At 41.7% G+C, this 21731-nt stretch overlaps 1 protein-coding gene across 1 annotated transcript; it reads right to left on the bottom strand.

Annotated features, from left to right (window-relative positions):
* Window positions 1-1848: 1848 nt before the first annotated feature.
* DKK1 (dickkopf Wnt signaling pathway inhibitor 1) lies at window positions 1849-4621 on the bottom strand. Its single transcript, XM_045802305.2, has 4 exons — window positions 4245-4621; window positions 3831-3999; window positions 2605-2748; window positions 1849-2483 (listed from the first exon to the last, which is right to left on the bottom strand). Exons 1-4 carry the CDS (start codon window positions 4488-4490, stop codon window positions 2230-2232), a joined length of 813 nt encoding a protein of 270 aa, XP_045658261.1. The 5' UTR covers window positions 4491-4621; the 3' UTR covers window positions 1849-2229.
* Window positions 4622-21731: the final 17110 nt, after the last annotated feature.

Here is a 21731-nt window from a genome sequence, read left to right on the forward strand (position 1 = left end):
TCCGTGTGTACGTGGAATTATGTGCAAGACGCATTAAGTAAAAAGAGCAAGATGCAGGGGTACGTGCAGAGTATGTGCTCCTTTTGTAAAATAGCCTGTGAATGCAATCCAAGTTCACGTATTTTCCATTCAAATTGTTTGAAAGTCAAATCATAAGCACATTTAAGCGCCACTATCTAAAAGGTTCCAGTTTCCTTAAATCATCTTCTTTTGAATTCGTATTGTATTTGCCTTATGAGCTAATGAAGTATCTACAGTTTTCTTGATATTCTTTACACCTTTATAAATGTGAAGAACTTTGATGGAAACCCCTACCTAACTTCTCCCTCAATAGGAAGAGGTGTCCCTGCTTGGTTGGTTTCTCCTTCTCCCACCCCCGTCGCAAGATGGGGAGCATCCAGGAAGGAACATGGCGGAGGTGGGCAGAGATGGAGGGTCCCTGGCCACGGTTGGCTCCTGGAGAGAGGAAGGGATCTCCTAACCAAGGCCCTTTAAATGATTGCTCCTTTCCCCTCTTAAAACAGAGGCCCTTCTTTCTTCTTGAAGAAAGGGTTTCCTGTTTCCCCTCCTCTATTGTGTTTTATTGGAGACAGCAGGCCTTAGAATTGGCACATCAGCAAACAGGCACATGTAGAAAAAGAAAGTTTCTCCAGGGTGAGGAGGCTGAAACTTGCAGACAAAAGGGAACTGAACAACAGACATCCTGGCAGTCGCCTTGTCAGGGAAGAACCAACCAAACCTTGTGTCTCCTTGGCTGAGCCCCTTGAAATTGAGCCACTTCCGGGAAGACAAAAACAACAAACACTCTCGGACATCTGTGTTACTGAAGGAAACTTTGTGGACAGTTGATGAGTCCTTGTCCTTCAGAGTGCGTTAAAAGCAGTGTTTTGTGATTTTTTTTTTTTTTGATACAGACTTTAAGACTATTACAGAGTAAGTGGAAATTGGGACCGCTTGCTTCCCCCTTCCCTGGTCTCGGATTTGCCAATGCCAAAGCTGGCAAGTGAAAACTCAAAGCCACTTTAAATCTCATTTCTGTGTTTTTTTTTTTTAAACAATTTATCTCTACCCTCCTTCTAATCAACAGATTTAAGGAAAACAAAAAGGGAAATATTTACCTCACTAATAAGGGAAAGAAATAAAGGTATGAGAGAGGATTTGCAATTTTTACTTAATTATCTTAAAGTAATTAAAACAAGTCTTCATGGCATTAAATAGTAGTTAAGATCCTTCAAACTGAGTAATTTGGAACAAAATCTGCATGTATTTGTCAACTGTATTTACAACACACACACACACACACACACCCTTTCTGATGACCATCCATTACTTTGCTCTGGTATTTTGTGGGAAATTTCCTTTATTGCTCAAGAGTTATTAACCATTTGGGTAGATACTAATTTATTTGAAGCTGTTTTTGAAAGTAGTAATGTAAGTCAATCTCATGATCACACCATGATTATGTGAGTTTGACGGTGGAGAACACATTTCTTTAAAATTACTCTAGAATTGACCAACACTGTCTTACATTTAGACAGTGTCTTCCTCTGATCACCTTGAAACAGGTCACGTTTCTGTCCCTTTAGAACACATACACACACAAACACACCCCCTCTAAGAGCACAATGCCAAAATTTATCTATACTTGTAACATTTCATGGTATTAAATGTTAAATTTTATTTCAAGGACTATCACAGCCTAGAGATAAATATAATCTAACCACTGAGATAGTACATTTCAGAAAATAAGCTAGTATTTCCATGATCAAGTTTAGATACCTATTATTTGTCATTCCAAAAGCTCCTTGCATTCTAGAGTCTAGAATTAAAAGGGAAAAGGTTTAAGCATTTAGGAAGTATAAGCTGAAATTATTTATTTCAATTCAATATAGAATATTAGAGTCAAGATAATAATCAATGTGTACAAAAATTTACATAACAGAAACAACAGACCATGCAGCACCTTTAGAAAAATAATTAAGCTTTGTTGCATTTACAGGTAAGTGCCACACTGAGAATTTACAACACAGTAATTTACTGCAATCAATGACAGGGGAGTTCCATAAAGAAACAAAGCTCTTACACTCCAGATTTTCAGAAGGTATTATTGGAATGCTTAATCATAACCACAGAATTTGTACATCCTTTAGGATTGAGCTGACAAAAGTCACACAAAGTTTTCATAGCATCTATTATAGAAAAGGAGTCCATGGTGTTTGGACGGCTGGCTTAGTGTCTCTGACAGGTGTGGAGTCTGGAAGAGTTACTGGCTTGATGGTGATCGTTCTGTATCCGGCAAGACAGACCCTCTCCACAGTAACAACGCTGGAATATCTCCAGCCCGTGGGAGCCTTTTCTCCTGTGCTTGGTGCACACTTGACCTTCTTTGAGGACAGGTTTACAGATCTTGGACCAGAAATGTCTAGCACAGCACAGCCCTGTGGCACAGTCTGATGATCGGAGACAGACCGAACCTTCTTGTCCTGGAAAGGAGGAGACAGTAGGGAGAGTACATGGTTACTGCCGGGTCTGCATTATTTCATGAAGAAAATCCCACAGACACTCCTGACATGCTAACAAAGGATTAATGGTAAGGTCCTTTACCTTTGGTATGATACAGTTTTGAAGACAGCGTCGTTCTTCTGGAATACCCATCCACGGTGCTGTGATCGTTACCAACGCTTTCAAGAATGGTTTCTTCGATTTCCTCTCGGTGGAAATGATTGTGATCAGAAGGCATACATATTCCTAAGGAAGCAGGAGACAGCAGTAACACATTACAGCCAGTAGTTAACAACCAACAGCCTTGACCGTGGCAGTCTGTTACGCCTGCACCAACTTGAGATGTCCTGTTATGGTAACACTATTTTAAACACAAGCCAAACTTCCTCCCTAGTGTTAATGCAAAGCTCCCCAGATGGACAGAAGCATCAATGCGTGCACTGTGCAGTCATATGCAACATCCCCAATATAGCCATTTAAAATACTTTCCTACCGACTGTGGTAGTGGCAGTGAGATTTCTGCCCATGTTAATATCACCCTTGGGGTAAGAAATAAAACTAGTCACTTAAAAATCGTTTTTAAAAATAACTTCTCTGCCCTCGGTGCTATATGGGTACTGGCAGGCCGAGTTAAGCAAAGGCAACACCAGCTGCCTGGAAGATTACAATCTCACCCACCAGCTACTTCACTGTATAATTTCTATATTACAGAGATTGAGTTTGGCTCCGAGTATTACTGGGTCCTAAGGAGGGTCGCCACCCTCAGGCTTATTTCTGGAGACTTCTTTGGCTGTCTGAGCCTACCTCTTTGAGACATTAAATTTTAGTGGATCTGTGGTTCCCGACGGAGGACTTATTTTAAGGTAGCAGGAGGTGGAGACAGGGAGATGGATTCAGAGGCCAGGATGCAAATCCAGATCCCCCTTAAGGGTGGCCAGCACAGATAAATCAGTGTCTTCTGGCAGACACCAGTTTTAACAGGGATCAGGAGAGGGGGGCCAGGGTGGTAGCGCCATGGGAGACACTGTAAGAAAAACAGAGGGCCGCTAAAACCAGTGCTGGTTTCCTTGGGCTCTCTGTATAGTTTTCACCTTCTTCCCCATCTTTCTCAATTGATGTCAATTGATGTTCAGGGAAGGGTTCACTGTGTGTTACGCCCTCCTGTTAGGCAGGCCAGGGGCACGGAGGAAGACAAGGCGCCCCACGACCTCCCAGATTAAACACTCTCAAGATTTCTGGGGGTTAGCAAAGCCAGAGGCCTTTTCCTCCCATCCGTAGGAGGCCAAATGCGGGACGCTTTGAATCAGAAAGGGAGCTACAGGACTCACCGTTTTTGCAGTAATTCCCGGGGCAGCACATAGCGTGACGCATGCAGCGTTTTCGGCGCTTCCTGCAGGCCAGACAGATTTGCGCGCCCGCGCCCGCGCCCCCTCCGCGGCTGGGGCTGGCGCAGTACTCCTCCGTGCTGCACTCCTCATCCTCAGCGCACGGGTACGGCTGCGGGGAAGGGCCAGGCAGAGGGTGAGGCACCTGCGCCTCCAGGTCCGCAAGCTCCCGGACCCGGACGCTCATCACCGGCCCTCTGCGTGCACCTCTCCGAAGCTGCTGTGCCCAGGACTCCCAGAGGCAGACTTCCCGACTGAGCCCCAAACTCCACACACTCAACAAGTTCTCCGTGCTCCCCCCCACCTGAGACCCCCTTCGGGGTCCCAGCGTCCCAGGCTCCCCGAGACCCTGCTCACCGGGTCGTTGTCAAAGGTCTGGTACTTGTTCCCGCCCTCGTAAGGAATCCCTGGAGAGGCGCTCACGGCGGAGCCCAGGTGCCCGGCAGCGCCGCCCAGCGCCGGGGGCAGGTTCTTGATGGCGTTTGAGTTGACGAGAACTGAGTTCAAGGTGGCGCTCACTCCGAGCTGAAGGTGACCACAGAGGGCCACGGCTATCAGGGCGGCCAAGACCCGGGCGGCTCCCACTGCGCCCAGGGCCGTCATCGCAGAAGTTGTCCGGGGAAGATACCGAGACAAGGCAGGAATGTCCCTGTGCAAGGGTGGCCGCTGGAAGCCGCGCCGGCACGGCAGCAGTCCGGCCTCCGAGCGCCTCCCGCGGTCCCCGAGTCCCGACTGCAGGCGCAGCTCTGCGCCGCCACCGCCGCGGCCGCCGTCTTTATACCGCCGGCTCCGAGCATCCCGGCCCCTCGGGGGAGACAACAAAGCGAGGATGGGATTTCAAAGCGCTGGGAGGGGCTGGAGGGTGTGTGTGTGTACACGAGGGGGGGCTTGGCCCTCCCTACCCCGCCCTCCCCGGCGCAACCAGTCCCCTGGCCCAGCTCCCTTCGGGGCGCGGGTGCCGGAGAGCGCGAGCGCGGACCGCATCCACAGAGGCGCGCAGAGGGAGGAATCTGGGACCCCGGCGCCCGCCCCGCTGCAGCAGGGGTTGCACTCGCGGGCTCCGAACTACTTTTCAGAGCGGGATTGTAATGCTGTGCAAAACCACTTTCCTCCTGTCTCCCTTATGCCAGTCCGTACTCATTTATTGTGCACCGTTAAATAGCGTTCGGGGTGAAATAACAGCCCAACCGGTAATTCAAAGTCTCTCTCAAAACGTCCCAGCGAGAGGGCCGGGTGGCCGGTGCAAGTTGCTGATTAACTGAACTTTCAGACCCACGGTTTGCAGATTTAGAGAGAGGTCCTCCGTTTAAGTTGGTTCAGCTTTGCCCCCCCCCCTTTCCTTCCTCCACACACCCCACCCCCATCCCGCCGCCACCGCGAGAAAAATGTGCAAAGAGAAGGAAATTTGCACATCAAACGAGGGTAAGAAGGAAGAAGAGCTAATTCTCTTTTGATGGGAAGTTTAGAGAGGGAGGCGAGAGACTGGCGTTTGGAAATTAGATCAGGGGTGGAGGGGAGAGGGAAGTGACTATCGATAATCAAACTATTTAATGCCGCTCTTTGAATCCGAGCAGTCGCGCTCGGTAGATGAACTTGATTAGGCAGACTTGCGAGATCAAAGTGGCCAGAGCGGAATCGGTCAGAGTCCACGGGCTGGGTCCGTGGTCCTTCCCTGCTGGCCTTGCTCGGGGCGGGGGCGGGAGGGGGGCCGGTCAGCGCAGCGAGGGGAGCGAGCCTTAGGGCTCAGCGCCTGACTCGCCCTGAGTATCCCAAGTCAGAGCGTCCCGGGACCAGGGAATAATACCCCTCCAGGGAGCTAAGACTAGCTGCACGAAAACGAAAACTGAAAGTGAGCCAGAACGTGAGTGACTTCGACATGATTTAGCTTCCTGTAGAAAAATAATAAAGTCCCGCTGGCGTGTAAGAATGCTGTCCTGCTTATACAGTGGAAATTATTTAACAAACGAACGCCTCTGGGAAGCCCTCTACGTTGTGGCTCTTTGGGGGGGGGGGGGTGTGGAGGCGCAGTGAGTATAAATACTTAGGAGACTGTCCTAATTATAGTAATAATAAAAGATAAAGTACCGCAATTACATAGTATCAGGAAATGGACAACTGCCATGAAACTTTGGAAAAGGAAGAGATGGTTGAATAATCACTGTTGAATAAGACTAGGATATATTAATTTTGTGCTCCCTCACCTCTGTGGTACTTAATACTCTACACGTAGACCTGTGTTCATGACCGGGGCCACCACCAAGTACAGCCCACGAGAGTCTTGAAGTCCTATAATCCTAAAGTTAGGAGGGGGAAGGGTTAAAAAAAAAAGTTTGTAATGGTCTGAATTTTAGTTCCTTGGGTGTCAGAGGTCCTATTAAGAACATCTTCCAAACAATTCTTTAGTAATGCCTCTAATTACACCGGTATTTCACTCGTCCCAAATCCCATCTGTCCTATGAAATTTCCTCTGGTTTATTGGTAATTCCTTCTTGAAATTCTAATATGGATTAAAGCCCACCTATTTTTTTAGGTTTATTATGAACACGTACAATGATTTAGACTTGGCTACAACTCTAGAAATTTTTGTCATAAATTGAAACTTGGAAACAAAGGGGAAGCTGCTTATATATATTTTTTCTTTTTTAAATGAGACTAAGAAACAAGTCGAGGAACATTTTATTGAGAAGAAGCAATAAACCAGGTCTCTCTTGGGCAGATATGGCCCCACTGAAGTTGGTATAGATGGAGAGGTATTATAGGATAACAGGGTAAAGCTATAGGGGATTTTAGGTGTCATACTATCACTTGCAGCATATGATAATAATGTCAATAATTGATGTGTTGAGCGCCTTCAATGTAATAGAAAATCTGCAGTGTGTCTTAAATTGTTATGAATTTGAAATGCAGGGGAAGAATCCCCTGACCTCGGGGAGGGTAAAAATGTTTCTTCTTAGTCCTATTATCCTATTCAAATATTTCTAAAAATATGCTGTGCCATACTTACAGCGAATCTCTTTTCCTCTTTTTGAAAGAGATGGTAATGTTGTTAACATATTTAACAAATTTACTTCATTAAGAGCTTGGATTCACAAATGAAACTATTGTCTGGGGCAAAAAAGGAAAAAATCTCATTAGCAAAAAACAAACAAAACTTTAACAAAAAGACATGTTGCCTAAATTCAATCTCAAATCCTGAATATATATATCTGTCATGGTTTAATATTCATTGAGTCTGTTGTGTTGAGTTAGGGGAGCTAAGACAAGACTAGGGCTTCAAGAGCAGACTGGGTTCTATCTCCTTCCCTACTTTCCATGCTGCTCCTGACTTTGTGATCTGAAAGCAAATAACGAATCGGCGAATATCTGAGTTTCTACTGTGTGCTAAGCAGGGAACTTGGTGCCCTGGGATCAGATGTGAGTGCTCATGTCATCTTCAAATAACTGAGTGGGGGGAGGGGTGGCAAGTTATACAGAAGAGCACCCCCCAGGAAGGCCTTAGAGAGGGCCAAGTATGTAGGAAGCCAACTCTTGGTTCCAAGTGGGAAAAAGGATTTGTTTCAGTGGAGTTTCCATTTGAAAATCCTTACCTTGATTGAGTTTCCTCACTGGGAACAAAAGAGCAGGATTGGTAAGGAGGTAAACTGGGGTTCATTGTGTTACCAGCAGCCGATTAAAATTTAGTGAATGCCCATTATATGCAAAATGCTACTTTAGTACCTCGGAGAGTATACCGTGCAGCCTTGAAGGCATTCCTGTCCTCAGAAAGCTTTCTGTCTATAAGCAGTTGGGAGAAGCAAATATTACATGGGCATGGGGGTAAACATTTTTCCCAAACAGGTCATATTTTGGCACACATGAGGTCATGGGGAAGACAGAAAAAGGTCCAGAAATGGTGACAACAAGCCTCAGGGCAGGGAGGGCTCTGATGACTCTGAGCTAAGTGGCAGAGGTGGGGGGAGTCAGGGCCGCTGTATTTCATTTATTAAAAGTAGTGTATTTAGCTCTGGAGGGACCCCTAACTCCTATTTCATCTGTTGAAATATTCTCATAATGCATACAATAGGTTTGCTATATTCGATTTTTTAACAGATGGAGTATGTGAACCGATGTGGAATCAAACCTCCTAGCTCATCAGTGGCGTGGGAGCATGGGCATTCCTCACATTACAAGCACTGAGCACTCTCTTCATCTGCCAGGAAGCCCACAGAAACACCGTGCCTAGTTGCAAATGATCTCTCCATCTCTGTCATTTCAGATTCTTCTGTGACTGCTGCATGTTTAATTCCCTCCCTTCTTTCCTCCTCCCCTCCCTCCCTTCCCTCTTTCTTTCATTCTTTCTCTTTGTTAAATGAAAGGAAGCAGATCTTTTATCATTTAATTGTACTTTACTAGGAAAACATTAAATAAATGTCATTCCTTATGGTGACTGTTGTCAACATTTATGCTGGTACCGATCTTAAATTTATAGTAGGAATTCCTCTTTCCTGAGTTTAGTAAAAAAAAAAAAAATGTTAAGACTTCCTCATTGGCCTTTAAAAGATTTTGGTCTTAATGCTTTTCATGATGTTTAAAAGGGCTTTTAGGCCAGGCCCATGTTAAGACTCCCCAGAGGCTGGCTTAGGCTTTTCTGCCCTCCTCAGTACAAAGAGAAGGCAAGATTTGACAATGCTTATGTTTATTTGGTCAGTGGAGATGGCCAGCCCAGATAAATCAGGCTCCGTGGTAGCTTTCCAACCTAGCTCAGAAGATGGGTTTCACAGGAGCAAGACATTAAAAACTAATCTGAGGGTAGAGCCCAGGACCCAGAAACTTTTGACGAAAAACCACAGAGGATCTTTTCTGATGTCCTGACACAGAGAGAGGGCTGCGGTATATAGTTACAGAGACTGCAAAACGGTCCCCTTAGCATCCCTTCTAAAGGATTTGACATTTCCAACCATAAATATTGGCCAGTGGCAGCAGAAAGCAGGATACAAGATCCTTTTAAAACAGACTCCAGACCTAGAGAAATGTCATTTTCCCTCATGTCTCTCAATTCCTATTATTGCCTCCTTTACAATGCAGGTGCTCTCCGAGGATGGTGGCCAGGAAAGGTATTTTGCCATGGGATCAGGAGACTGGGGCTGGGATTCTGTGTACTGGGGACTTCTGTGACAACCTAAAACATGGCAGCTTGGTCAAGCCATTTAATTCTAGTGTTGGTGTCGGTCTTTCATTTATAAAATGGAAGTGGGAGGTGGAGAGGCCCCTTCTGACTAGGCAAGCCTCTCTCTCTCTCTCTCACTTAAAGAAAAAAAAAATCACTGCCAGGACAAGGACTTTTATATTCTGATTAATATCCTGTAAGAGGACCGTTTTTCAGGCAGCCTAAAGTAATACTAGTGACATCAGTGCTGTATTTTGATTTCGAATAAGTGTTTTCAAAGAAAACAAGAGCTTAAATCTCTTAAAATAAGTGAATACTTGAATCAGGTGTTTTTTTTTTTTAAGATGGAGATATACACATATATTTTTTTCAAATCTTTTTAAATTTTTAAAAAATATTTTATTTATTCATTTGAAAGAAAGAGAGCACAGAGGGAGAGTAAGAGGGAGAAGCAGACTCCCCACTGATCAGGGAGCTGGAGGCAGGGACCCTGGGACCATGACCTCAGCCTAATGCAAACACTTAATCCACTGAGCCACCCAGTTGCTCCCACGTGTATTTCTAAATTAAGTCAGATATTCTAGGAGAAAATGTAGTAAATACAGAAAAATCCAAAACCAAAAATAAGTGACAGGTGCAATTCCATCACTGTTAATTTGCAGTTCTACCCTCAAGCTCACATCCACGGAGAGCAAGCACACGCTGGAGAGTAGGAAATTATTTGCCTTCACAAAACTGACCCTAATGCTTTAGAGCTGAATTTTTCCAACCATCCCTAAATTTCAAACTAGGGAGTTGGAATGGGACCCAGAGGTGGAAAACAAAGCAGGACCTGGAAAGCTCTTTAGGGTTCCAAGACCCTGTTTTAGACCCCAAGGGACCGTGGAGGTAGGCCAGAAGCAGAACTGTGGCGGGAGAGAAGGATGTGTAATCCAGGCCAGGTTCACCACCACCCTCAAGGCGAGCTGGGGGCCACCTGTGTGCGCACCCACTCCCTGCATCCCAGCTGCGTGTGCATCCCTCCCTGCACCCCTGTGAGCGTGCACCCATTCCTGCACCCCCACTCTGCATGCACCAATCCCTGCACCTCTGATGCGTGTGCACCGCTTCTGCTCCCCCCGCTGAGCAGGGACCCCCCCTCCTGCTTTGGATGCACCCACTCCTGCACCCCCACTCTGTACACACCAATCCCTGCACCCCCCGCTGCGCATGTACCCGCTCCAGGCAGGCACATCCCCTCACCCTGCGTAGCCCGGGGACGCCCCAGCCGGAGGCCTGCGGTGGTGCACGTGTGCCCGCAGGCTGCTGACGGCCCTTTGCGCCGCGCAGTCACGACCTGCTGCCCGCGCACAAGAGTGGAAAACCGAGCTTGTTTAGGGACTCGCTTTGATGAGTAAAGATCAAACAGCCTGGGGACCCCTGTCCTAATCAGCCTTGAGCCGGGATGGCATTTTCACAAACAGTCCTTTTGCTGGGCTTTGAGCAGACTTCGTGCTCAGCACATTCATGCGGCTGCGGCGGCTCGCAAAGCCGTTCACACTACAATGGCGCGGTTGGTTTGTTGTGTCAGTTCATGGGCAAATAAATAAAGGGCCTTTCCGACTTAATTAAAGACGGGTAGGAGGAAAGGCGACGGAGGGGAAGATTAAAGCTCCTAGGGACGTCAGGCTCCGCTGTGTCCCCAGTTTCTGGCCTTCAGTGGGAGAAACCCCGCTCTTCTGGTGCCCCCTGGTGGAATTTCCGTAGAAGTTCTTCGTAGGGAAGCTAAAATGATTTACGAACCCTACAATTTAACTCTCCAGAAATATTATTTTCCAGGTTCAGTCACTTATATACTGTAAAGCCTTTTCACTTCGCTGTGCTCTAACCTCTTCGAGGTTGAGTGTTCTCTTGTTCTTAATGTTCTACACAATGCTTTGTTCATGGAATAAGTTACTTCTTCATAAGTTGCAATTAAAAAGAGAACTGGGATCCAACATGTAGGTTCTCAAGTTTATGTCTATGCAGTTCCACTGAGGTTGAAAGGCTCTCTGTGGCATTCCCAGATAAAAATGTCAAGGTCTCCGGATTATTAGAAATATATTATTGGGAAATTCTAGCCCAAACAAATCGTAGACAAGACCATCCATGTGTAATTATCCATGGAGAATAAAAATATAAGAGAAGATTACTCACTTATTTGAGAAACTATTAATCATTCCAGGTGTAAGATACAAAGCTATAATCGCAGGTGAAATAATAGTTATAATACGCTATTTAATACTTCCATTTCTTTAGAGCCAACATGCACAAGTAGAAAAAGCAGAAAAATTAGTAAAACAACATACTGGAAGTTTAATATATGTATCCGTTAAAATTATTAGTTGTAGTTCTGCATTGTTATTATTTTGCAGTTAATAATTCTAAACTACTCCCAAGGTTTTTCTTACAGCTCATTTTTCTTAAAGAGAAGTCCTCACAGAAAACAAAACCAAACCAAAAATGTTTCTCTGCAATTAGGATATCTTTTAAAGAATAAAGGATTCTGAAAGATGTGTGAGAATGTTATTTCTAAACATTCAGTTCAATAAATATTTTTATGTACTAAATTCATTGCTATAGGTTAGATGCTAAGTATAAAATTGCATACTATCGTTTTAGTACTATAGTGTACAATATATAAGAATGACTTTACAACCAGAGAAAGACAATTATATTATCTCACTGATATGTGGAATTTAAGAAACAAAACAGAGGATCATAGAGGAGGAGAGGAAAAAATAAAACAACACAAAACCAAAGAGGGAGACAAACCATAAGAGATTCCTAATCATAGGAAACAAACTGAGGGTTGCTGGAGGGGGTGAGGATGGAGAGATGGGGTAACTGGGTGATGGACATTAAGGAAGGCACATGATGTAGTAAGAACTGGGTGTTACATAAGACTGAGGAATCACAGACCTGTACCTCTGAAACCAATACTACACTATATGTTAATTAATTTAATTTAAATTAAAATTTTTTTTTTAAAAAAGAACGACTTTAAAGAAGCAAATTAACCTCAAGCTTTTTCATAATGCCATTGTTTTGATTAGACCCTGCCCACCTTTTTTGATTGAGCTATATTCTCTACCATTTTCTTTTCACATTATTACTTCTATCCAGCTGGTGCTATTTATAAGAAAAGCAGTCTTCAGGCAAGCTCTATGTTTAACAGTGCACTTTGCAAATATCAGTAGCTTTGTAGATTCCACTTAGCCACAAACTTAGAAGGTATGAAAGTGTCAAAGAGTCTAATGGCTAATGAGCTTTCTACCACAAGTTGGTCCCCTACCCCTTTCTGTTAATATCATTTACTATGATCATTAGCATTTGCCGATAATTTTAGGAGAGGACTGTTGGCTAGAGCTGTGGCATCTAAGGGTCTAAAGCATGCAGCTTGCTCTGTTTTTATAGATCTTGATTTCTAGGCAAAGTCCTAAATTTATTTGGAAAATTACGTTGCTATGGTTTTATTAATAGATGAGGTTAGAAAAACAAATAAGAAAGTAAATAAGTGGAGCTTTTACTTGTAAATGTGTAAGAGACAAGAGAGAAAATAATAGACTCCTTCCCTGTTTTTGTAGGCAATAAAAAGCAAGTATCAGTCAATAGGTGTTTATTTTCCTGAAAAAGAGCACTAAGAACTCTGCAGTTCTCAGATTCTTGAACTGTTGTGCAGGTAACAAACAAAACAACCCTGAGGATACATGTTAAAATGCAGGTTCCCAGACCTCTCTCCTCGCTCTTTTGATTGATTGCAGAGGTGTGGGGTCAGTTTAGTGACTCAGGGTTTTTTGTCTGTCTGTTTGTTTTGTTTTGTTTTGTTTTGTTTTGTTTTGTTTTGTAAAGGTTTTGTTCATTTATTTTAGACAGAGGGAGAGGGAGAAGCACACTTCCCGGTGAGCAGAGAGCCTGATGCAGGGCCGGATCCCAGGACCCCAGGATCATGACCTGAGCCGAAGGCAGACGCTTCCCGGACTGAGCCACCCAGGCGCCCTAGTGACTCCTGTTTTAACACTCTCTCCAGGCCAAGTGTAACACAGGTCGTCCTTAGGCTACGCTTTGCAAAATTTCACCAGCAATCCTCAGTTCCCACCAACCTGGTCTGTCACCTTTCAAACTCCAAATTCCTCATTTTCTGCCTCTGGTTAGAAGTGAATTCCAGGGGTGCCTGGGTGGCGCAGTCAGTTAAGCCTCTGACTCTTGGTTTCGCTCAGGTACTGAGCTCAGGGTCCTGGCACCGAGCCCCACACTGGGCTCCGCACTCCGCGCAGCCTGCTTGAGATTCTCTCTCCGCCTCTGCCTCTCCTGCTTGTGCTATCTCTCTCTCTCTCTCTCTAAAATAAATAAATAAAATCTTCCAAAAAAAAAGTTAATTCCAAATTCAGTGTTTCCCCAAGCTTTGGAAAGCTAGGTTAACATCTCCTCACCCCAGACACGACATTACACATACACCCATCTTCTCAGAGCTTTGCTCCTCGTTCCCATTCTGTATGTCTGTTGCAGAGCCCAGGAATATTTATTATTATATTTTAATGTCCCAGATGATTCTGATGCAGAGCTAGGTTTGGGACAGATCGCCCTTGCTCGGACTTCCTGATCGAAAGAATTAGCAGGAGGGCTTGTGAAATTGGGTGCCAAGCATTAACGGCGTGCTGGTAACCCGTGAAGAAGCAGCACTTTAAAAAAATGCATAAATATATATGCACAGACATATGCATGTTGTAAATTTTACTGATATACAGGATATGCAGCACACAATTTGCAATTAATAAAATATATTCATTATTGCAATATCCTTTAGCCAGTTGATTCTTACAGACGTTTTTACTGGTTTTTGCTGAACTCTTGTATCCATAGCAAACATACGGTGTGATTCAGCCAGGATTTGACAAAGGAGAATGCATCATGGTCTATGTGCTTTTTACTAATCAATCTGTTATTAAATCTGATGCATAACCCACTGTTAAACTATTCTTACCCTCGTACAAATTATATTTGTTAAACTAAAACGACCTTCTGCTTCAGTTTTAACCCAGCCTTGAGTTTTCATGTCTGCCGATTTCCATGACTCCCACTGTGGTTAAATTCAAGGGGAAAATGTGATTCCACTAACCACACAGGCGCGAAACAGGCTCAGTCTGACGAAATATTCCCACCCTCCAGATACAAGCCACACAAACGACCCCAAGAGCTTAGATAAAGAGCAGGACGTGATGGGTTGTGCATATTTACCACCTATGTTTCAAACATCATTTATTTAGTTGGAAGCTGATGTGCCTTCACTAGTTCCCTTGTCCCGGGTGGTCCTTAAACCAAAGTTGAGCTTCACCAGACTGTTTTCTCCAGACAATCATAGCTTCAGTGACCCATTTGCTTCTCATGGTTCCTATTTCCCTTGGATTTGGGCTTAGTTTTTTCTTAGTCTCTTGTCAACTCTTGGAGACATTTAAGAAGAAAATTATATATATCATATATCATATCACATATATATCATTTTTATATGTCATATATATACCATATATCACATATAAATATATATCATGTATCATATATAGTATATATAATATATATATTATATATAATATATATATTATATATATATTTATTCAACAGAAAAAACATTTTAAGAGGGTTGGTCCAAATAACCTAACCTGTTATTTCCTCAGAAATGAAAATTATTTAACTTTAAGAAAAAAATATGTAAATATTTTCAAACTGTGTTCGTAGGCAGTTTCAGTAATCCTTGTTTGTGAGACTCATCTATATTAAGTTTAGTTAATATGTTTCTTTTCACATCAGTATAATATTCCATTGTTCAAGTATGTCAGATTTAATGGCCCATTGTCCATGTGATGAATATTTGAATTTCTAATTTTTTTGCTATTTCAAAATGCTTATGTGGGCATCCTTACATGTATCTCCTTGTGAACATGTGTAGAATTTTTTCTGAAAATATATGCCAATGTGGAGTTGTTGAGTTGTAGACTATGAACATTTTCAACTTTATTAAATAATTCAAGATTGTTCTACGAAGTTGTAATAATTCACATTGTACCAGCAGGATATAAGAACTTTACATTGCTATATATTTTAACCAACATTTTTTTAATTTTATCATTTTAATCTGTAAATCTGATGGGTGGAAATGGCTTCTTTTAATTTTTAAATTTACATGAGATAGACTATATAGGCATCTATTTCTATATTTCTATTCTCTGGAAGAGAAGACTTGACCACACTTCTTAGGCTGTATAAGAAACGCAAAAATAGTACAGAAAATTACAGGCTACTCTCTTGAGGCTATAGACACAAATATCTGAAATATAACCATGGTAAATCAAAAATACCAATGTATTAAAAATGCATTTCGTGACAAAGTAGTGTTCATACGAAGGAAGCACTGGTGTGTGTTTTTTTTTTCCTTTCCTTATGAGAAATGCACTCTTTAATCCCCATCACCTATTTCACCCATCCCCCATGCCCCTGCCCCTCCCTTCTGACAAACATCAGTTTGTTTTCTAGAGGTAAGAGTCTGTTTCTTGGTTTCTCTTTCTCTCTCTCACTCACTTGCTCATTTGTTTTGTTTCTTAAATTCCACATATGAGTGAAATCATCTGATATTTGTCTTTCTCTGACTGGCCTATTTCGCCTAGCATTATATTTGGCTAGCTCTACTCATGCAGTTGCAAATGGCAAGATTTCATTCTTTTTGATGGCTGAGTAATATTCCATCATGTATATACACCACGTCTTCTTTATCCATTCATCAGTCAATGGACACTTGGGCTTTTCCATAATTTGGTTATTATAGTTAAGGCTGCTATTAACATAGACATGCATGTATTGTTTCAAATCAGTGTTTTTATATTTTTTGGTTGAATACCCAGCAGTATGATTACTGTGTCATATGGTATTTCTATTTTTAATTTTTTGAGGTACCTCCATACTGTTTTCCACCATGGTTTTCACCAGTTTGCATTCCCACCAACAGTGCACGAGGGTTCCTTTTTCTCCACATACTTGCCAATGCTTGTTTCTTGTGTTTTTGTATTTTAGCCTTTCTGAAAAATATGAGGTGATATTTCATTGCGGTTTTGATTTGCATTTCCCTGATGAGTGATGTTGAGCAGCTTTTCATGTGTCTGTTGGCCATTTGGATGTCTTCTCTGGAGAAATGTCTATTCATGTCTTCTGCCCATTTTTTAATTGGATTGTTTATTTTTTGGGTGTTGTACACATTCTTTGTGTATTCTTTGTGTGTTTCCTTTGCTGTGCAGAAACTTTTTATGCAGTCCCCATAGTTTATTCTTGCTTTTGTATCCCTTGCCCCAGGAGACAAATCTAGAAAAATGTTGCTACAGCCAATGTCAGATTACTACCTGTGCTTTCTTCTAGGATTTTTATGGTTTCGGGTCTCACATTTAGGTGTTTAATCCATTTGTGGTTTATATTTGTGTCCGGTGTAAGGAAGTGGTCTCGTTTCCTTCTTTTGCATGTAGCCTTCCAGTTTTCCCAATGCCATTTTTTGAAGAGACTGTCTTTTTCTCATTGTGTATTCATTGTATATTCATACTTCCTTCGTTGGAGATTAATTGACTTATAATTGTGGGTTCATTTCTGGGTTTTCTATTCCACTGAGCTATGTGTCTATTTTTATGCCACTACTGTGCTATTTTACTTAGTACCACTTTGTAATATAATCTGAAATCAGGAAATGTGATACCTCTAGTTCTTTTTTTTTTCCTTTTCAAAATTGCTTTGGCTATTCAGGGTCTTTGTGATCTCATACAATCTTAGGATTGTTGTAGTTATGTAAACATGCTGTGTTTTGATAGGGATTGCATTGTATCTGCAGATTGCTTTGGGCAATATAGACATTTTAACAGTATTCTTCCAATCCCTGAGCATGGAATGTCTTTCCTTTTTTTTTTTTTTTTGTTTGCATTGTCTTGAAATTCTTTCATCAGTGTTTTATAGTTTTCAGAGTATAAATCTTTCACCTCTTTGGTTAGCTTTATTCCTAGATATTTTCTTGTTTTTGGTGCAACTGTATATGGGATTCTTTTCTTAATTTCCCTTTCTGTTGCTTCATTATTAGAGTATAAGGATGCAACAGATTTCTGTATATTGATTTTGTATCCTGCAACTTTACTGAATTCACTTATTCTAACAGTTTTTTTGGTGAAGTACTTAGGGTTTTCTATATATAGTATCATGTCATCTACAAATAGTGAGAGTTTTACTACTTATCCATTTGGATGCCTTTTATTTCTTTATGCTGTCTAATTGCTGCAGCTAAGACTTGTAGTCCTATGTTGAATAAAAGTGGTGAGAGTGGACATCCCTGTCTTTTTCCTGACCTTAGGGGAAAAGGTCTCAGTTTTCGATGCTGTACTTTGTCAAATCCTTTTTTGATCTATTGAAATGATCACATATTCTTATCCTTTCTCTAATAATGTGATGTATTATGTTGATATTTTGTGAATATTGAACCACCCTTACATCCTGGGAATAAATTCCACTTGATCATGGTGTATGATTTTTTATATGTATTGTTAGATTCAGTTTGCTAACGTTGAGGATTTTTACATCTATATTCACGAGAGATATTAGCCTAGAGTTCTTTATTTTAGTGGGGTCTTCATCTGGTTTCAGTATCAGGGTAATGTTGGCCTCATAGAAGGAATTTGGAAGTTTTCCTTCCTCTTCTATTTTTTGGAAATAGGTTGAGAAGAATAGGTACTATTCTTTAAATACTTGGTACGATTCACCTGTGAAGTCATCTGGTCCTGGACTTTGGTTTGTTGGGAGTTTTTTGATTATGGATTCAATTATATTGCTTGTAATTGGTCTGTTCAAATTTTCTATTTCTTCCTGCTTTGCTTTTGGGAAGTTACATGCTTCTAAGAATTTATCTACTTCTTCCAGGTTGTCCAATTTGTTGGCATGTAGATTTTCATAATATTCTGTTAAAATTGTTTGTATTTCTGTGGTGTTCATTGTTATTTCTCCTCTTTCATTAGTGATTTTGTGTATTTGGGTTCTCTCTCTTTCTTTATGAGTCTGGCTAGAGGTTTATCGATTTTGTTGATCTTTTGAAAGAACCATCTCATGGTTTCATTGAACTGCTCTATTGTCTTTTCTTTTTTTTCCCTATGTCATTTTTTTCCTGCTCTAATCTTTATTATTTCTTTTCTTTTGCTAGGTTTGGTTTTTTATTTTATTTATTTATTTACATATTTTTATTCATCTTTTCCTAGCTCCATTAGGTATAACCTTAGGCTGTTTGAGACTTTTCTTGCTTCTTGAGGTAGGCCTGTATTGCTATAAACTTCCCTCTTATAACCACTTTTGCTGCACCCCACAGATTTTGAACTGCTGTGTTTTCATTTGCATTTGTCTCCATGCAATTTTTTATTTCTTTTTTGATTTCTTAGTTGACTCATTCATTGTTTAGTAGCATGTTACTTAATCTCCATGTGTTTGTGCTCTTTCCAGATTTTTTTCTTGTGGCTGATTTCTAGTTTCATAGTGCTGTGGTCAGAAGAGATGCCTGGTATGACTTTGATCTTTTTGAATTTGTGAGACTTGTTTTGTAGCCTAACGTGTGATGTTATCTGGAGAATGTTCTGTGTGCACTTGAAAAAAATATGTATTCTGCTGTTTTAGGATGGAATGTTCTGAATGTCTGTTAAATCCATCTGGTCCAGTGTGTCATTCAAACTGACTGTTTCTTTGTTGATTTTCTGTTTGAATGATTTGTCCATTGATATAAGTGAGGTGTTAAAGTCTCCTGCTATTATTGTATTACTATCAATTATTACCTTTATACTTGTTATTAACTGCTTTATGTATTTGGGTGCTCCCATCTTGGGTGCATAAGTGTTTGCAATTGTTATATCCTCTTGTTGGATTGTCCCGTTTATTATAATATAGTGCCCTTCTTTGTCTCTTGTCCAACATGAGTATTGCTACCCTGGCTTTCTTTTGGTACCCATCTGCATGGTAAATGGTTCTCCATCTCCTCACTTTCAATCTTCAGGTGCCTTTAGGTCTGAAATGAGTCTCTTGTAGGCAGCATATAGATGGGTTTTGGTTTTTTATCCACTCTGTCATTATATGTCTTCTGATTGGAATGTTTAGTTCATTTACACTCAAAGTGATTGTTGATAGATATGTACTTATTGTCATTTTGTTATTTGTTGTTTTTGTAGTTCTCTGTTCCTTTCTTCACTTGCTGTCTTCTCTCACAGTTTGTTGGCTTTCTTTAATGATGTCCTTGGATTCCTTTCTCTTTATTTTTTGCATATCTATTACTGGTTTTTGATTTGTGGTTACCATTAGGTTTGTATATAACATCCACTGCAAATAGCAGTCTATATTAAGTTGATGGTCACTTAAGTTTAAACCCATCCTTTACTCCTTTCCTATAAAATATGACACCACATACCCCCACATCTTAGGTATGTCGTGTCATATTTTATATCCTTTTATTTTATGAATCCCTTGACTGATTTTTACAGAAATACTTATTTGTACTACTTTTGTGTTTTTTATTTTTCATAATCTCCCTTATGGTCTTTCCTTTCCACGCAAAGAGTCTCCTCTAATATTTCTTACAGTGTGGTTTAGTGGTCATGAACTCCTTTAGTTTTTTGTGTATCTGGGAAACTCTATCTCTCCTTCTATTCTGAACGATAGCCTTGCTAGATAGAATATTCTTGGCTGCAGATTTTTCCCCTTCAGCACTTCAACTATATCGTGCCACTCTCTTCTGGCCTGAAAAGTTTCTGCTGAAAAATTTGCTGAGAGTCTTATGGGGTTTCCCTGGTATGTAACTGTTTTCTCTTGCTGCTTTAAAAATTTATTTCCTGGGGTGCCTCGGTGGCTCAGTCATTAAGTGTCTGCCTTTGGCTCAGGGCATGATCCCCGCTTTCTGGGATCGAGCCCCACATCAGGCTCCTCTGCTGGGAGCCTGCTTCTTTCTCTCCCGCTCCCCCTGCTTGTGTTCCCTCTCTCGCTGGCTGTCTCTCTCTCTGTCAAATAAATAAATAAAATCTTAAAAAAAATAAAAATAAAAATGTTTTCCTTATCAGTACTTTTTGCCATTTTAATTACTATGTATCTTGGTATGGACCTCCTTTGGTTGAATTTTTGGGGTGATCTCTGTGCCTCCTACATCTGGATTTCTGTTTCCTTCCCCAGATTCCAGAAATTTTCAGCTATTACTTTTTCAAGTAAATTTTTGCTCCCTTTTCTTGCTCTTCTTCCTCTGACATCCCTGTAATGTGAAAGTTATTATGCTTGATGGAATCACTGAGATCCCTAAGACTGTTCTCAATTTGCATAATTTCCTTTCCTTTGTTTAGGTTGGTTACTTTCCATTACTCTGAGAGGTCATTAATTCGTTCCTCTGCTTCATCTTGTCTATATTCCATCTAGTGTATTTTTAATTTCATCTATTGTGTTCTTGATCTTTGATTGGTTCCTTCTTATCTCTCTGTTAAAGGTCTCACTGATGTCCTCCACTCTTTTCTCATATCCAGTGAGTGTCTTTATGATCATTGCTTTAAATTCTCCATCAGGCATATTACTTATATCCATTTCTCTTAGGCCTCTTACAATGGTTTGGTCCTGTTTTGTCATCTGGGAGATATTTCTCTGCCACCTCATTTTGTCTAATTCTCTGTGACTGTTTCTCTGCATTAGGAAAGTCAGCTGCTTCTCTAGCTTTTCTTTTTAAGATTTTATTTATTTATTTGAGAGAGTGAATGAGAGAGAGCACAAGCTGGGGGAGGGGCAGAGGGAGAAGAAGAAGCAGACTCCCTGCTGAGCAGGGAACCTGATGTGGGACTCGAACCCAGGACCCTGAGATAATGACCTGAGCTGAAAGCAGATGCTTAACCAACTGAACCATGCAGACACTCCTGCTTCTCTTGATCTTAACGATAATACTCTTATGAGAAATGTCCTGTAGTGCCCTTGAGTGCCATGCCCTCTGTTCCTTAGGACGTGGCACTTCAGGGAGTGTCTCCTGTGTGTGTGTGGTGTGTGCTCAGCTGCTGAGTCTTGTCCTTTCCTTCAGTTGTCCATGCAGAGGCTCTTTTTTCCTGTTGTGGACAGTGTTTGGTCCCTGGCTGAATGGGGCATGTTTTAACAAGGTGTGCAGTGGTTGGCTTGTTAAATGAGACCTGCCTCTGCCATCACTGAGGTCCCTTAAAATGCACAGGTCAGGAGATGTGTTGTTGCCAGGATTTTCACTCATCTTTGTCTTTTGGTGACAAGGGAGTTTGATGCAAGCAATTTAGGTAATAAGTGTTGGCACCACACTGGTTTGCACAGGTGGCCATTGTTTATGCTGGAGGTGGGGGAGGGAAATGCTGCCTTCCAGTTCCTTCATTCCTGGAGGGGAATCCCCATGATCCCCATGTGTGTGTGTGTGTGTGTGTGTATGTCTGTGTCTCGGGGCCTCACTCTGAGATGAGCAAATCACTTTTACTCCCATCTGTCCCCAGTGTTTTTCAAACTGCTGCTTCCAAGCTGTATCTACAGGAACGTTTACTGTGTTGTCTCTTTAAGGGCAGGGACTCTGCTTCCTAATGCCCTCAGGGCTCTCCTAGAGCCCAGCCCACTGGTTTTTAAAATTCCAGGCTTTAAGTCCTGCTGGTTGGAGG

Source organism: Ursus americanus, chromosome 6, assembly GCF_024610735.1.
Source record: "Ursus americanus isolate L20-20 chromosome 6, mUrsAme1.1.p, whole genome shotgun sequence".
NCBI classification, from domain to species: domain Eukaryota; kingdom Metazoa; phylum Chordata; class Mammalia; order Carnivora; family Ursidae; genus Ursus; species Ursus americanus.